Here is a 15,340-nt window from a genome sequence, read left to right on the forward strand (position 1 = left end):
ACATTGTCAGCGCTTGTGCTGACTGTCACGGACTCGCTGCGCCTTTGCCAGCGGGGGTAAACCCCAGAGGGCTGAAAGCCTTGCAGATTTGGCACACGGATGTAACTCACATCCCAGAATTTGGTCGGCTGAAATATGTGCACGTGTCTATTGACACTTTCTCCTCGGCTATGTGGGCTACTGCTCACACTGGAGAGAAGGGCCGTGATGTCATTGCCCATTGGAAATTGGCTTTCTCAGTCCTGGGCGTGCCAGCTTCTGTGAAAACCGATAATGGTCCTGCCTACACCTCGGAGAAGACGTGGCAGTTTTTACACCTATTGGGTGTAGACCATACCTTTGGTATCCCACATTCTCCTACTGGCCAAGCCATTGTCGAACGCGCTCATGGTACCTTGAAGCGTGTTTTGGACAAGCAGAAAAGGGGAATGCATGGAGAAACCCCACAGAGCCGACTAGCAAAAGCTTTGTATACAATTAATCACCTTACAGTACCACAAAATTCAAATAATCCTGTTATTCTGAATCATTTTCTCTCATTGCAGTCTGCAGGCGACAGACAGCTGCCCCGGGCAAAAGTCTGGGTACGGAATTTACTCACTAACCAATGGGAAGGCCCACATGAGCTTATCGTTTGGGGTCGTGGGTATGCTTGCGTTTCCACACATACTGGAGTACGGTGGCTACCTTCAAAATGCGTTCACCCTGACCTGCGGCACCCGAGGCAGAACAGGCAACCTCCCAATGATGACCAGAACGCCAACCATCCAAATGGCGACCAGAATGTAGATCATCAGCCTAATGACTCTTCTGATGATGACCAGGATGTCAACCATCAGGCAGATGGTCCTTCTACAAGCAGAGACTGGGATGGTCCTTCCACAAGCAGAGACTGAATTTTAAATTTCTTGTTATGGAGTCAGATAGTTAAAGCCTTAAGGACATTTTTAGAATTAATAACTGATGTAGATTTCTATTTAGGATTAATAGTAGAGTTGTTATCTTATAAAACAAAAAGGGGGAATTGTAGGTACAAAAATGCTGTTAGTGAGGATCTTCTTGTTATTTTTCTAAGTCCGTGAGAGACTTTTCTCTCTCACAGAAGAGGTAGCAGGGAATGTAAACAACCAAGCCACCTGCAACCTTGGAAAGTCTTGTTTATGGTATAGTAGAAAATATTTTGATAATGGATGTTTTAGGATTTTGGCCAATCACCCCCAAGGGGTGGCTGGTCCTTTGTCCAATTAGACTATGAAGAAAAAAGTCTATAAAAGAGTTTGTAAAATAATTAAATAAATGAATCTTGCTGCACAATTCCTGCCTGCTGGATCTTCTCCTCCTCCTCCTCCCTATGGCTGTGGGACACGGTGGTATACCGTAGGAACCAGGCCTGCAGTAATAGGGAAACATCTGGCAATGATGCCAGAATAAAGGTATGAAGTGGAATGGACTCCTAGATGTTATTTGAGAATTAACTTCTCCAGACATTTCACTACAAGTTATTTTCTTTAAATAGCAAGTTATATATTCAAATCTACCAGTGGGGACTTGCATTCATTTACATTCTATCACTTAAGACCCACAGCTTTTTAAAAATTGATGCTGCAAAGCAGGAATCTGACTTCAAATAGTCATCTTAAAATGTAATCATTAAAAAATAGAAGATGCTGTACTTTCAGATAATATATATGTGTGTAAAATAATAAAAGCTTAAAAGTATTACCACAATTTTTTTCTTGATTTGTAATTTATTTACCTATAATCTTGTTGCAGTAGACTTGATCTTCATTGTTTTGGAAGAACATGTAGTTCCAAATACACTGTGTCCTGGCCTCCAAAGATCTCTGTTCTGTAATGGGTCTTATTATTGCTTAGAATATATTAAAAAGTTTATGATAGTTTATGGTAAAGCGAAAAAAGGAAATAACTGAATACATGATACAGAGTATTTTCTCTTATTTAGATGATACTTTTTCCTGTTTCCTGGTGGAAGTTGGCTAGTGTTTTTTAAATTCCTCCAAGAAATGAGCCACAAACATGCTATCTTAGTGTTCAACAGCTGCCTATATACACACCTAGGTAGTGGATTCTTTTTGTTTGCATGACTAACGTACACTTACAATGCTGTGTTCTTTTACATTATCGAAGTATATTCATTGCCTTAATTATCTAATTAACACGTCACCCAGAAATGCCCTTTTTTCCTGAACTAGGAATTTTGGTGATGCTTCTGATTGTTATGGTGATGGAAACTCTTTTGAAAGAGCTTAATTCAGATCTCACGGGAAGTAAAGTTCTTGCAAATTGACTTCTTTGGACTGGTTATGATGAAAGGGTTATAGGCTTCCCAGGAGAAGAAATTATTTGTTGATTCTTGGGAAAGAAAAATCTACTGTGCGCCAAACTGATAAAATAATTTTTAAGTTGTCAAATGTAATACTTGTAATATTGGACAAATTATTGAAAATCTGTTACCCATCCCTTCAATGAACACAGAATAAGTTTTATGTCTCTGTCTTTGTGGCTGATGAGGCACATTGATGAGTGAAAGAGCTGGGTGATTGTAGGGATGAGAATTAGTAGAGTTGGTATTTCAGAGGGGTTTTACAAGCAGGTTCAGCTGGTGTCTAGAGTGTGACAGAGGGTACTTCTGGGGATGGGTGTTGCCTGAGACAGCCAGGGATGTCACACAGTTGGATTTGCTGTTTACAAACAAGGAAGAACAGATTAAGAAAATAATAATCAGTGGCAGTCTTGGCTATAATGACCATGAAGTTGTCAAGGCCAAGACCTTGAGACAATGATGGAAGGAAAGTAGCACAGTAGAGTCCTGGAATTAGAAGCAGAGTCTTCAGCTGTTCCGGGAACTTGTCGGTGGAATCCTGTGAGAAGCAGCCTTGAAGAGTAAGGAGCTCAGGAAAAACTATCATGTCTTTAAAGACAGCTTCCTCCAAGCCCAAGTATGGTCCACTGTGATATTCAGGAAAAAAAGTGGATGCATGAGGAGATCAGCTTGGCGAAACAGAATTCACCACTAGACTCCAGTGGAGGCTGCAGGTGGAAAACAGTATTCAAGAAGTGGAAACAGTGAAATCTGTAAAGGAGGAGTTGAGAAACATTGTCTGGAAGGGTGGTGGTAACCTACCTGCAGTTTAGAGTTGCAAATAATGACTGGTAAAACCAGAGTTTCTTGCACTGCTTTATCAGTGAAAAGCTGAACAAGGAAAATGGGGATCTGCTGCTGAAATGTAACAATTATAATTACAAAAGGTAATAGATACAGCAGAGGTACTAAATGTTGTGTTTCCCTCAGTCTTCTCCAAGACGTCCCCAAAAGTTTGTGCCTAGAGAGAGACTTCAGTGTGAAGTACTAAGAATGGATGTGCTAGAAGATACCTGAGGGAACTTGACTAGTACACGTCCATTGGGACAGCCTGAGATGAACTGCGTCCAGGGGTGCCGGGAATGTTGGCTGCCTCTCAGCCTTTAATTTGGGAGTTGAATCAGCATCTTTTTGTACATGTTTTTTAGTAATAAACAAGGAATTTTACAATATTAAAGATGTGTTGTATGCAGATGTTATCAATGTTAGTCTCCTCTATCTGAAAGAATAAAAAGAGTCCTTATCAAAATGAGCTAGCCCAACATTGCCTTTAAAACGTGTATTAGATGCTAGAAATGTAACATCTAAATCACAGATTGCTTCTTTGGAAAAATGGTCGCCTGTACAGAGGCTGAACTAAGTGTTATTAGCCTTTTTCTTTTCTTTTTTTTTTTCCCCCCCCCCTCCAGTCTTTAAACCATATCCATTGAAGAAAAGTGCCACTTCTCACTTTCAAAGACTGGTTGTTTTTCCTAACCTACTGTAACCTGAATTCGGGTATAAAATTCAACTTCTTCAAATTGAGAGAAAGGAAAAGCTGCTATGGCTAGTTTGTCCTTTCGAAGAACATTTCTTTAAAGTTTTGTCATATTAGCTGAAATCAGACTGAGACAGGTTAACAGGAGGATACCTGATAAGGTGGCAAAAAAGTTGACAGTAGTGTTTTATTGTTTGTCCTTTCTGTATGTACCTTCATGTAAATAATGTACAGTGTACAGAAAGTTGACTTAGGTCTTTGCTTTCTGCCTAAAATAGTTCTTGAGAAGTTTTTGTGCTTCTTTTGTGCTTCCCAGAGTTTTCTATATATCCTAAAAGTGAACAAGTGGAAAAGTTGCCAACCAGCCATCTGTCTCCCTATCTAAGAATCAATTAGGTATTTGAGTTATTTGATTGTTCTTTAGGTGAAGGTTACTTAAGCTATTGTTTATTATCAAGATGACTTTTTCCCCAAACTCAAGTCACAAAAGGTTTTGTATTTAGATGAAAAAATGTCAGGCTGGCAGATTTTAAGTGGAAGTGAAGTAAAAGCTAGTGAAATTGCTTACAGGTGCGTTATTTGTTTTTGTTAATTCCTAGTTAGCATGGTACTTCTTGAAGTTTCTAAAGTCTGAAGGTCAGAACTTCCAAAGAAACAGCCATCTCTCTCAAGAGGAGCCTACGATTTTAGTTCCACTGAAAAATGAGAGTTTTATTGAGATGGGACCTTGAAAAATTACTCTTATTTCTGTCATAATATGTAACAGGAAAAAGCGTGAAAACAAAGCTACTGTCTTTGAAAGTGACTTTCAACGGGTTTGAAGCTACAAATAAAACTGTAGTGTTAATTCATAGTGACTCCATAATGGGCATAACTGTGCTGCCTCATGCCTTGGTTTTTTATGCTTTTCATTTTGAAGTTCTTTTAAATTCACCTTCTCTTGCTGTCTGGCAGTGTTTAAGTCCGGGTTGGATAAGGCCTTGAACAAGCTGACCTAGTAGATCTCCCTGCCCATGGTGGGGAGGCTGGAACTAGATGACCTTTCAGATCCTTTCTAACCCAAACCATTCTATGATTCTGTTTTAGATTTCTGATTTCAGTATTAAGCTGAGCTTTTGTACATCAGTATGTAGTATTTCAGTAGGTAAGGTGTTTGTATAACAAGTTTTTTCAAAAAAAAATCCCTATTTTCATGTTTTTCAGTAATGCTTCCAAAAAACTCAAGCTTTCAAAATTGGTTCAAAAGATTGACCTGATTAATTTCTTACTTGAAAGCAAGAGCTGTAGTCACATATGTCACAAATGGAAGTACTGAAGGATACTTTTTTATAATTTTAAATTCTGCCATTAGATAACTTCTAAAGTTGTATTTATGACAAAATAATGTGTTACGTATTCTCTGTATTGTACCGTGCAATGGGTGACAGGAACTTACAGCACTGGTAACGTTAGATTTTTTCCATCCCTTCCATGGAAAACCTCTGCAACTCTATAGTGTGGTATTAAAAATAGCCATATAGAATTTATTCACAGAATATATGAACTATTACAGTTTTTGTTCACATATTCAATACCTTTAGCTGCAGAGGAGAAAAATACTGAGGAGAAACCCTACAATTATTTGTCTGCGAGTTACAAATACCTCATTACATTAAAAAAATTTCTTCATATGTTGATAGTGAACTGTCTCCTATCATTTTGATTTTTTCGTTATTCAAGGAAAAATAAGGTTTTTTACCTAGCCTTTGACATTGAATGGTGACTCCTTTGTTGGGTACACCAAGTATATAGCCTGATATTTGTCAAGAAACAAATTAATTTCCTACCTCATTCACCTGTGAATTTTGGTATTTCCTTACATCAATGTTACTGTTATTAACAGGACATCACAGTTCTTGTAAAATTTCATGGAATTTGATTGTAGTACACTTCTCATACATCTAAATACTTATAAGACATTTTTATGCAATTTTAAGGAATTTTATTTAGAATTTAATTATTCACTTTTCAGTTATAGAAATATTTTGATAACCTCAGTATTTGAGATATTGCTGAAAGGGAAAAATATACATTTTTTTATGTCTCTAACGAAGTCGGTATGTAAATGGAAAACTAATACACTCTTGGCAGTAGATTAGGGATGATATTCTACTAGGAGGCTTTTATTTTAAATTATTAATGAATCATTGAATATTTGCCTTACTGAGAACGAGTGGTTGCATCTGTGAGTAGCATGATTCCAAAGCAGGTCTAAGGCTGTTGCCAGCGTCTGAAATTCTGTTCTAGATATTGCTGTAGTATTTGTATTTCCATTCTTGCCTCAAAACACTCTGGGGAGAACAGTCATACAAAGCTTCCTGAGGACTGATGTGCTCTTCTGAGGGAACTCTGGCAAGGTTTATGTAGAGATTGAAGTCTTGCTTGAGTAAGGTGCCTTACTGCTGTGTTTCCTGGATACACCTTCACAGTTTGCTGACTAACTTCTAGCTTAGGGCAAAAGGCAGAGCCTTGCTTGTTTACACTGTTTTCAGTGAGCACTTTCAGAAGTTTTCTTGTATGCTGTTTCTTTTCCTGAATAAACTATTCCTTGCATTGTATTAACAGATCAAAATAAGAGCAGGTTCAACAAGCAGTCTCAAAAATGAATCTGTATCTGTGGTTCTTAGTTCATATACACAATATTGTAAATTTTTCTGAGAGCTGAAAACAATGAATGCATAGCTGCTTTTTTTTAGGAGCTTCTACATAGAAAACAAGGTTTAATCAGTTCAGTAGTTAAATAGGGAACTACTGTTTTGCAAAGATTTAATTCAGGATCCTCCTTCCACATCCAGCAATTGAACTAAGGAAAACTTCTTAGAGTAAAGAAGTTGTGGCCACCTAAAATTGGAAACGCGCATTTTTTTCTGGTATTTCACATTTTTCATACATGCTCATATACCTATATGTATTTGCTTAGACCACAATAAGTGTATGCATGTATGTATGGACACATCTATATATCTATTTACATAGATAACTTGCATAGTAGATTTTAATTATTTCTTCTGCATTAGCTTTAATGAATTTCAAATACTTTCTTTGCAGAATTTGGAAGCTGATTTAGCAGAGACAAGACAACAAATAAAAAGTTTGCACAGTATATGCTGTAACTTGTCATCTCAGGTAGCTGTGAAAGAGGAAGAACTTTTCCAAAAGGATTGTGATGTGGTCAGAGCTAAGTAAGTATTTCATAATGACTTCAAGTCTGAATCCTTTGAAAAGGACTGTTGTTCCGCTTACAAAGCAGTATCATGCATTAGAGATGTGCAACAGTGTGTTTTAACATTCTGTTGCACAAGACCTAAGGCTTTTGGAAGTCTACCAGTTTATGTAGACTCGTTCTGATACATTTTGACTCTTGGTGTATCTTACCAGTTTTTGAGTAGTGATAGACTTAAAACATTACAGTTCTGTAATTAGCTTTGGGTCAGAGAACTACCAATCTCTACTGAAAGTAACAAAGTAACCATTATGATTAGTGACATAAACATTAATTAGAAATGCTAAATGCCCTAAACTTGAAAAGGCTTTAAGCCCAAGTTTAACTTTTTAATTAGAGTCATATCTGACAAGTCAGCAAAAGTCTACATAGGCCTGTGCTAAAGGTTTAAAGTGCAATGATTTAAGCTTTATCTTAGGTCTCACACACTATTTTTTCACACTGAATCTGTAAGATTAGTGCTGCATTATTTGTGTCTTTGAAAAGAAGTAAAGGACAGAATGAATTACATGAATTGAAAAGACTGCTGAATTCCCCAGAATGAAGGTAATGTCAGAAGATAATTGGTAACTTTAAGTGGATTGTCAGGAAATTGCCCGTTTTTTACTTCTTAATTTCAGAGGCATACACAGTGTTTAACTTCTATGATAGATAAATAATATTCCCTTCAATATTCCTTTAAATTGATGTTTTGCCTGAAGAGCTGCAGTTGGGAAGTAGAAGTAATTGGTATGGATACTTCTCTTTACTTTCCAAGCACAAATATTCTTTCTATCAGGAGTCACTATCTACATGTTTTTTGGGGAAAAAACCAAAAACCAAGAAATATGATTTTTGATGCATCTGACCTAAATTGTCATCTTGTTGAAATCTTTACAAGAAAACTGATGTCTTGTTTTATTCATGTTTAAAAGGAATAATACCAGTTTGGTTTAAAAAAGTCAATAAACATGGGCAAGCTTATTGGGAAATTGTATTGAAAGAGGAAATCAGTAGCATTTGTGAAATTCAGTAATGGACTAATAGAATTTATCTCCTGAAATTATTCTCAGAAAAATATATATGTGTGAGGACAGAAAAGAAGGCATTTTAGTCAAGTAATCAAATTAACAAACTTACTGCTTGCTGGTTTCAGCTTAGGATATTGCAATCTGAGTTGGCCAAATCATTGAACTTCAAATTTCTCAAAATATGTTCTTTGTTATTCACTACAAAACAACCTCTTAGAATTTGGCACAAAATCTCATTAAAATACAGAATTAAAATAAGGGCATTTTAACATAAGGTCTGAACATGAGGTAATAAAGAGATGAGCAGCATACTTATTTTAAAGTAAGTCTTTTTCTATGTTTTTTTCCATATAACCAGTCCTCTAAATTTAAGGAAAACAGTAAATCAATCAGATGGGGTTTTTTGTATGCTTTAATGTTTTCCTACCTAGATACTTAGTGGTATTGCAATGAATAATAGTATTTTTGATATCACTAGTATGTGAATTACACTTCACATGTCTTTATGTATATGTTTGATCAATATAATTATAATTCATTGTCTGCTAACTTCTTTCTGCTAATCTTTCTCAATGAACTTCAGCTACAAATTTCTTGTTGACATTTCTGTTATGAAGAAAGAAGGCTTACACTTATATTTTGTAAAACTCACAGTTCCAGTAGTTAGCAATGCATACTAAGAATTGCAAATAGTCTGTACTTTTACAGTACAGAATATTGAAATTTCTCCTAATCCTCCGGAGATGTCAGTATGTAGAGAAAACTAATTTTCTGTTGTTTCTCAATGAAAAAAAATAGTGAAAATTATGCAGGTCTTTGTAAACAAAAGACAAACTCTTATTTAAGTTAAAGTAACAACTCCTCAGTTAAGGGAAAAAATCTGAGGAGAAAATGAAGCCTTTCCATCTTCACATCTAGGCCAAGGTCTTACAACTGTGTTGACTTCACAACGAAAGCATTTAATTTTTCCTTTTTATGGTTACTGGGTTTTTTTAATCAGTTTAAAACTTAGTCTTATAAAAGTATCACATTGAATGCTTGGTTTTCATTTGATACTGGCAGAAAATTCTTTGACAAATAGTGTGGAAAATACCCCATTCTCCTTACTATCTTCAGTTTCCCATTATCAATTTCAAACTTTAGAGCTGAAAAGACAATCTAACTTGGAAACGTATCTGTTCTCACCAGTGCTCTGTCTCCCTGTTTTTTGCCTTCCTACTGTCCCCAACCTTCCATTCAGTGAAAACAGAGCAGGAACACAATTGAAATTGTTAGAAACAAGCTCTGGAAGAAGAAAGAAAGGCAACTGGCTTCCTTCATTTGGTGTCTTCTTTCATATGCACCATAAGCAGATTCAGAAAAATACACCTTCTGCTGACACCTTGGTGACACTGTCCAAAATTTTTCACTAGGTGCTAAATTCAATTGGAAAAGGAAGTCTCCAAGGGAATATGTGCATACTGGGCTAGTGCTCTGTTTCTTGTGCATTCACAACTTCCTGTGTTGTGCATATCTGTCAGTTTGCCAGCAAGAGGTTTTTTTAGTTTAACAGTAAATGTGTCTGTAGACATCAAGAGAATCGTTTTCTTCAGCAAATTAGCAGAGATCAGACTTTGAAGAAACACTGCAGTGTAACTCTGGTCCTACAGAATAAAAAGATATTTCTGAAAATACTGCCATGTGTCAGTAAGAGTCTGCCACATAATTATGAGGTGTGGAAGATAAATTTTCTAGGACCAGAGAAAAAACAGGATTTACAGGATCCATCCTGCATAGTGAATGTCTTCAAGAAGCCACTACCTTTCTTCTTTGGCTTAATTTTTGCAAAGCACTCTTGACCTTACTAGATTTAATTTCAAACTTCTCAATTACTTGTAAAATGCATGTTCTTGTTTTATTTTTCGTGTTTGCATTCAGTACAAATTTTCTGGATCTCTTTAGAGTCCCTGGTAACCTTTCCATTTTCATGTTATCAAACTTGGTGATTTTTGCTTTAAAATTATGCTAAATACTAGGGTCTAGAACTTTGTGGTCTGACACAGAGCTCTGGTGAAGCTCTGAACATCAGACTGGAGAGGTTTGCTTGACATTTTGAGGCTTGAGCCTTGCTGTCATTGTTATTGAGGAAATATTAAACTGCTTGCAAAGGTAGTAAAATCTACTCTAAAATTAATTTGAATTTCTTGCCCCTGCATTTTTAGTGGAAATGTGAGCCATGTCTTCATGCTTTTGAATTGTATCTAGTCCAAAGGTATCCCTGATAATTTTCCAACTAATTTTTTTGTAATAATATTGCTAATCTTACTCCCCCACCCTGCCCACCACCCCTTCCAATGCAGTTGCTCTTAATTTTTGTGCTATAAATTATGAGACAGTCAGGTTTTTACTCAGGTCTTAATTTGCTGCTCTTGGATTTTTCAGGTAATTCTCTGCTGTGTGCTGCAAACCATTTTGTAGTATTTATGCCATTTCCATGAGAAGTCATAATTTGTAGGACCTGTCACTGTGCTGTATTTTTAAACTGCAGGCAATGGAACCTAGAGATTCTTGAATTACCCCAAACCATCTTCTATTCCCTTGATGACAGGGGCAGCTGCGGTGCTCAAAGTCCCAGTATATTCACTAAAATTGTGGTGGTGAAACAAAGTTAAGAAACATCGCTTGAAGTGATGGGTGTGTTTTTAATTCTGTTTGTAGCACAGTTATATAGCTTGTGGAATGACAATAGCTACTCATTTCATTTACGTCTCTAGGAAGCCACAGGTTACTCTAAAACCATTGGTAGGGGCATACAGGAACAGAAAGGTTTTATTTATTGTTATGTTTTAGGGATAGAAGGAAATGTCAGATTCAAGCACCAGAGCTGTCTCTATACCCTTAGCAACAGTAATGACTTAAATATTGTTACTGGTAGAACAAGGTGCCAAATCTCTGAGTCTTTCTGCAGTCTGCTTTGTGGAGTCTTCATGTAGCATCAACCTTGCAATGCTGAGAGCAAAGTCTACTAAGGTTACCGTAACAACAGTCTTACTTCAGTGACTGAAATAATTTAGTAATGCTCTTCTGTTTTGACTTGAGAAAGACCAGACTGTTTTTCATAGCACAACCTTTCTTGTTGCTTGAAGAGTGCAGGTCTGTAAATTTCTTCTTTGCTCTTAAATGGAGTTAAAAGCTCTCAGTATTGTAGTGTGTTAGTTTATGGAAAATGCAGGGTGGTGGAAAAAAGTAGACTTGAGTGTTTCAGCTTGGGTCTTAGCTGACAGTGTTGTTTTTTCAATTACTGTTGCTGATGGTGACTTTTTTCTTAAAATTGTGTTTCTTTGAGGTGTATGGTGTGTTGAAACATTTTATCAGCATGTGCTTGTTTGTACATCTATTTAAATCTATGTATGTACATGTTTACATGTAATTTATATTCTATGTGTAGATGTATGTATTTTATATATCTATATGTATGTATAGATGCCTGTATACATGTATGGGTGTGTATAATGGCATTTATATTTTAGATGCCACTCATCATTGTTACATTTAATTAGTAATTTTTGGTTATTTCTTCTGTTCTGTCCTCACCCAGGACGAAAATTTTTCTGAGGACTTGACATCCTTATCCTGCTGCAGTGACAGACAGGTGTCTGTCTTGTAGGGTGTTTATTGTTTGCTGCTTAGAGTAAGCATGTTAATAAATATTTTGATCAGAAATTAATTTTTATCTTTTAACAGTTTTTTTGATTACCATGGGGTTGATTTTGAATACTTGGGAGCACAGGACAAGCAAATTAATAACAGAATCAAAGAAAATCACAGGGTGGCTGAAACTGGCAGATACCTCTGGAGATGGTGTAGTACGCTCCTTCAGCAGGTCTAGCCCTCTGCTCCGGCAGTATCAGCTACAGCAGGCTGCCCAGTACTGTGTCTAATCTGAGTATGTCCACGAATGGAGACTCTGCAAACTCTTTATGTAGGCTTTTCCAGTGTTTGGCCACTTTTAATGGATAAAAATATTTTTACTACTTTTAGCTGGAATTTCACTTGGTTTTTATTGGTGCTTATTGCCTCTTTTCCTTTCACTGAGCACCACTTAAAAGAGTCCATCTGCATCTTCTTTCTAGATTGTCATCAGGTATTTATAGATGTTGATAGTTCATTTGTCATTGAACTTTCCCTCTCCAGGCTGAGCAGACCCAGCTTTCCCAGCCTCTCTATGTATAGCAGATACTGCAATACTTTAATCATATTTGTGGCCCTTCATTGGGCTCACTCCAGCCATGTCTGTGTCTCTCTTGTACCGGGGAGCCCAGAACCAGACCCAGCACCAAGATGTGCCTTAAAACTTCTGACCAGAGGGGAAAGATCACCTCCCTTGCCCTGCTGGCAACAGTATCCTCTGTGCAGCTCAGGATGTCATGGCATTTAGCACAAGGCCACATTAGTATCTGATGGCAATTCAGGTGCCCCCCAGGGCATTTTCTGGCAAGGTGCTATCCGGATTGTCTGTCCCCAGATTGTACTTTTACACAGGATTATTACCCCTAGGGGCAGTAATTTGCACTTGTCTTTGTTGAACTTCATGAGGTTCCTGTCAGGCCATTTGTCTGGTCTGCCAAGGTCCCTCTCAATGGCAGCACAAACATCTGTTGTGCCATCCCCCTTTTTTGTGTCATCAGCAAAATTGCTTTGGTGCATTCTGTTCCATTGTCATTAATGAAGATGTTGAAAAGTTGTGGCCCCTAAGCTACTCCTTTAGTTCCTGGCCTTGAACTGGACTTTGTGCTATTGATGACAACTCTTAAAACCCAGCAGTTCTACCAGTTCAAGGGAACTTTACCGTCCACTTATCTAGCCTGTACCTCATCCGTCTGCCTATAGCATTTTTTGGGATACTGTGTCAAAAGTCTTTCTTACTACAATCAAAAAGAAGAACATTCAGTGCTCACCCCTTAGCCACTGAGACAGTACTTCCCTCAGAGAAGGCTGCCAGGCCAGTTGGTTAGAGCGTGGTGCTAGTAACATCAAGGTCGTGGATTCAGTCACCGTATGGGCCATTTACTTAAGTTGTACTTGATGATCCTTGTGGTACCTTTCCAACTCAGAATATTCCATGAGTCTGTGAATATTATTTCCCCTTATGACTCCCAGTGATCATCTTCTCCATTACATGGTCCATCACCTTCCAAGGGACTAATGTTGTAGTCGCTAGATTTAGCTTAGCAAGCTGCAGCTTTCCTGAGAACTCAGCAGGGCTGCTTAGGGCAGTGCAACCATGGTCGCCCTCCCGCGGTCCATTTCAGACGGCCCCGCAATCTTGCTCCGGCAGCTATCAGCGCTACAACCAGTGATGGCAAAGGAGGTGAGAAGGGTCTCCCATGAGGGTTTGAGAGGACTTTTATCTCATCTTGTCCCAATGACCCTCAGAGGCAGAGAGACCTCTGGTCTGGGTGCTGGGGGGTTTTTTCAGGGGCACAGGGGCGGTACATGGGCGGAGCTGGGGTACAGGAACCAATAGGGAGAGCCTGAGGGAGTGCCCAGGGCTAGGGACAAGGAACAGAGTGGGGAACAATCTGGGATAGGAAAAAGCCATGAGTAAATAGATCACCACAGACTAAGATGTGGTTGACTGCTCTAGTTTCGCAGAACCTTCTTTTTGAACATAGGCCTCCCTAAAGAACTTGTATCCATGTATGGCAGTGCTTCAGTCATGTGAGTTGTCCCACCTTGTCTTTGTGATCCCAATGAGTCCAGCAGGTGCAGATAGATCTCTCATTCCTCCTGTCATTTTCCATGGGGATGTGCTGTGTCCATTTGAACAGCAGCTTCAGATAGGCACCTGGTTATGCTTATTTCCATGTGGAAAATCACGCTGTCAAAGGCCAGTTTCCACAAAGGAGACAGAGGAGTCCTGCAAGAATCAACTTTATTGGAATAAAGGGAGAGAGTTCACTAGGCCATACCCCTGTGGGGTCTCTCTTGGGTTTTTGGAAGACATGGCCTCCTTTTTTCCTAAACTCCTGACTGCGTGTTGCCCTCGTCCTTTCCCCATTGGCTGAGGTACTAGGAAGGTACAACCTTTCTGAATCATCCACTGCATTTTCCCCTGTAAGAGTATCCCCCCCCACCATAATTCATTGCATGGCTGTTAGAATTGGCTTTAAGCCCACCCTGGGTGGAGAAGTTAATATTCATAAGTCTATTAAGCCTGCACATTTTTCCCTGAAGTTCAGACTGCACTCGGTTCTGTGACAAACTTGTGCAGCTTGATGTTTGTGAAGACCCCCACAGCCTTTTTTCCAGAACTTGGCTGATTCTTTCAGATTGAGTTGTTTGTGAAGACATTAACATCCATTTCTCCTATCACCAGGAAAACCCTTAAGAACCTCCCTCATACTGTCAGCACTCTCTTATTTATGTGCATTAAGGTGAAGGTCCTCCCTGAACATTCTGCTGTTCACCACAAGGTCTTTTCTCTGCATATCTACTTGTCTGCTTTTGCTGGCCAGCCGAGGCCACAGCTCCCTCACTTGTCATTTCATCAACATCTTTGTTCCCTGCCATTCCTGGCAGTGTCCCTGCCATGTAGCTCTGGGAGAGGGGCCCTGGGGGGAGGCACGGGGTTTCCCTGCCCCTGGTCAGCCTCATTCCCCATTGGTTGTTTTGTGTTTCCCTGCACAGGCAAGGACCCTCGGGTCCCGTGACTGCAGCAGTTCCTTGGCAGAGCTCCGGCCATGCGGCTGGAGAAATAAACATCTCTCTGAAACATCTATCAAGAATCCATCCATATATATTTCTTTTCCACGGCCTCCTTGCTTGATATATCATGTTACAGAATCCTCACTGTAATAAATGGTAGAGAATTGCAAGCAGAACGATCCCCGATCCCTAAGGACAGAAAATTCGTGAGTAAAAACCACTCTAGATCTTTCTCTTCTCACCTTGATTTGGATATTCTCTCTGGACTATGGAAGAATCATGGGAAGTGTGGCTCTCTGAACCACAGAAAGAAATGTATCTAGAAGTTAAAGGAATCCTCGAACAACAAAGCAAGAAAGTATTTGTTCAAGGAGATCTAGAACATTTTTTTAACTGGCTTTTCAAAAATTTCTTCTATATTTCTTGAGACTTACTTTTTGATATTAATCCTCCTGGAACTAGTCTCGAGTGCTTTTGGTACAAGATCTTGTGTGAGATGAGGGATCAAACAAAACATGCAT

At 38.6% G+C, this 15,340-nt stretch overlaps 1 protein-coding gene across 1 annotated transcript in view; it reads left to right on the plus strand.

Annotated features, from left to right (window-relative positions):
• Window positions 1-15,340, plus strand: part of CNTLN (centlein) — a gene marked incomplete at its 5' end in the record, with an annotated part of 154,931 nt that overhangs the window by 6,652 nt on the left and 132,939 nt on the right. Inside the window, 2 exon segments of the mRNA XM_017730583.1 lie at window positions 1,403-1,433; window positions 6,948-7,081. Coding sequence (XP_017586072.1) covers window positions 1,403-1,433; window positions 6,948-7,081 — 165 coding nt within the window.

This window comes from Corvus brachyrhynchos, unplaced genomic scaffold (assembly GCF_000691975.1).
Source record: "Corvus brachyrhynchos isolate BGI_N302 unplaced genomic scaffold, ASM69197v1 scaffold93, whole genome shotgun sequence".
Taxonomy (NCBI): Eukaryota; Metazoa; Chordata; class Aves; order Passeriformes; family Corvidae; genus Corvus; species Corvus brachyrhynchos.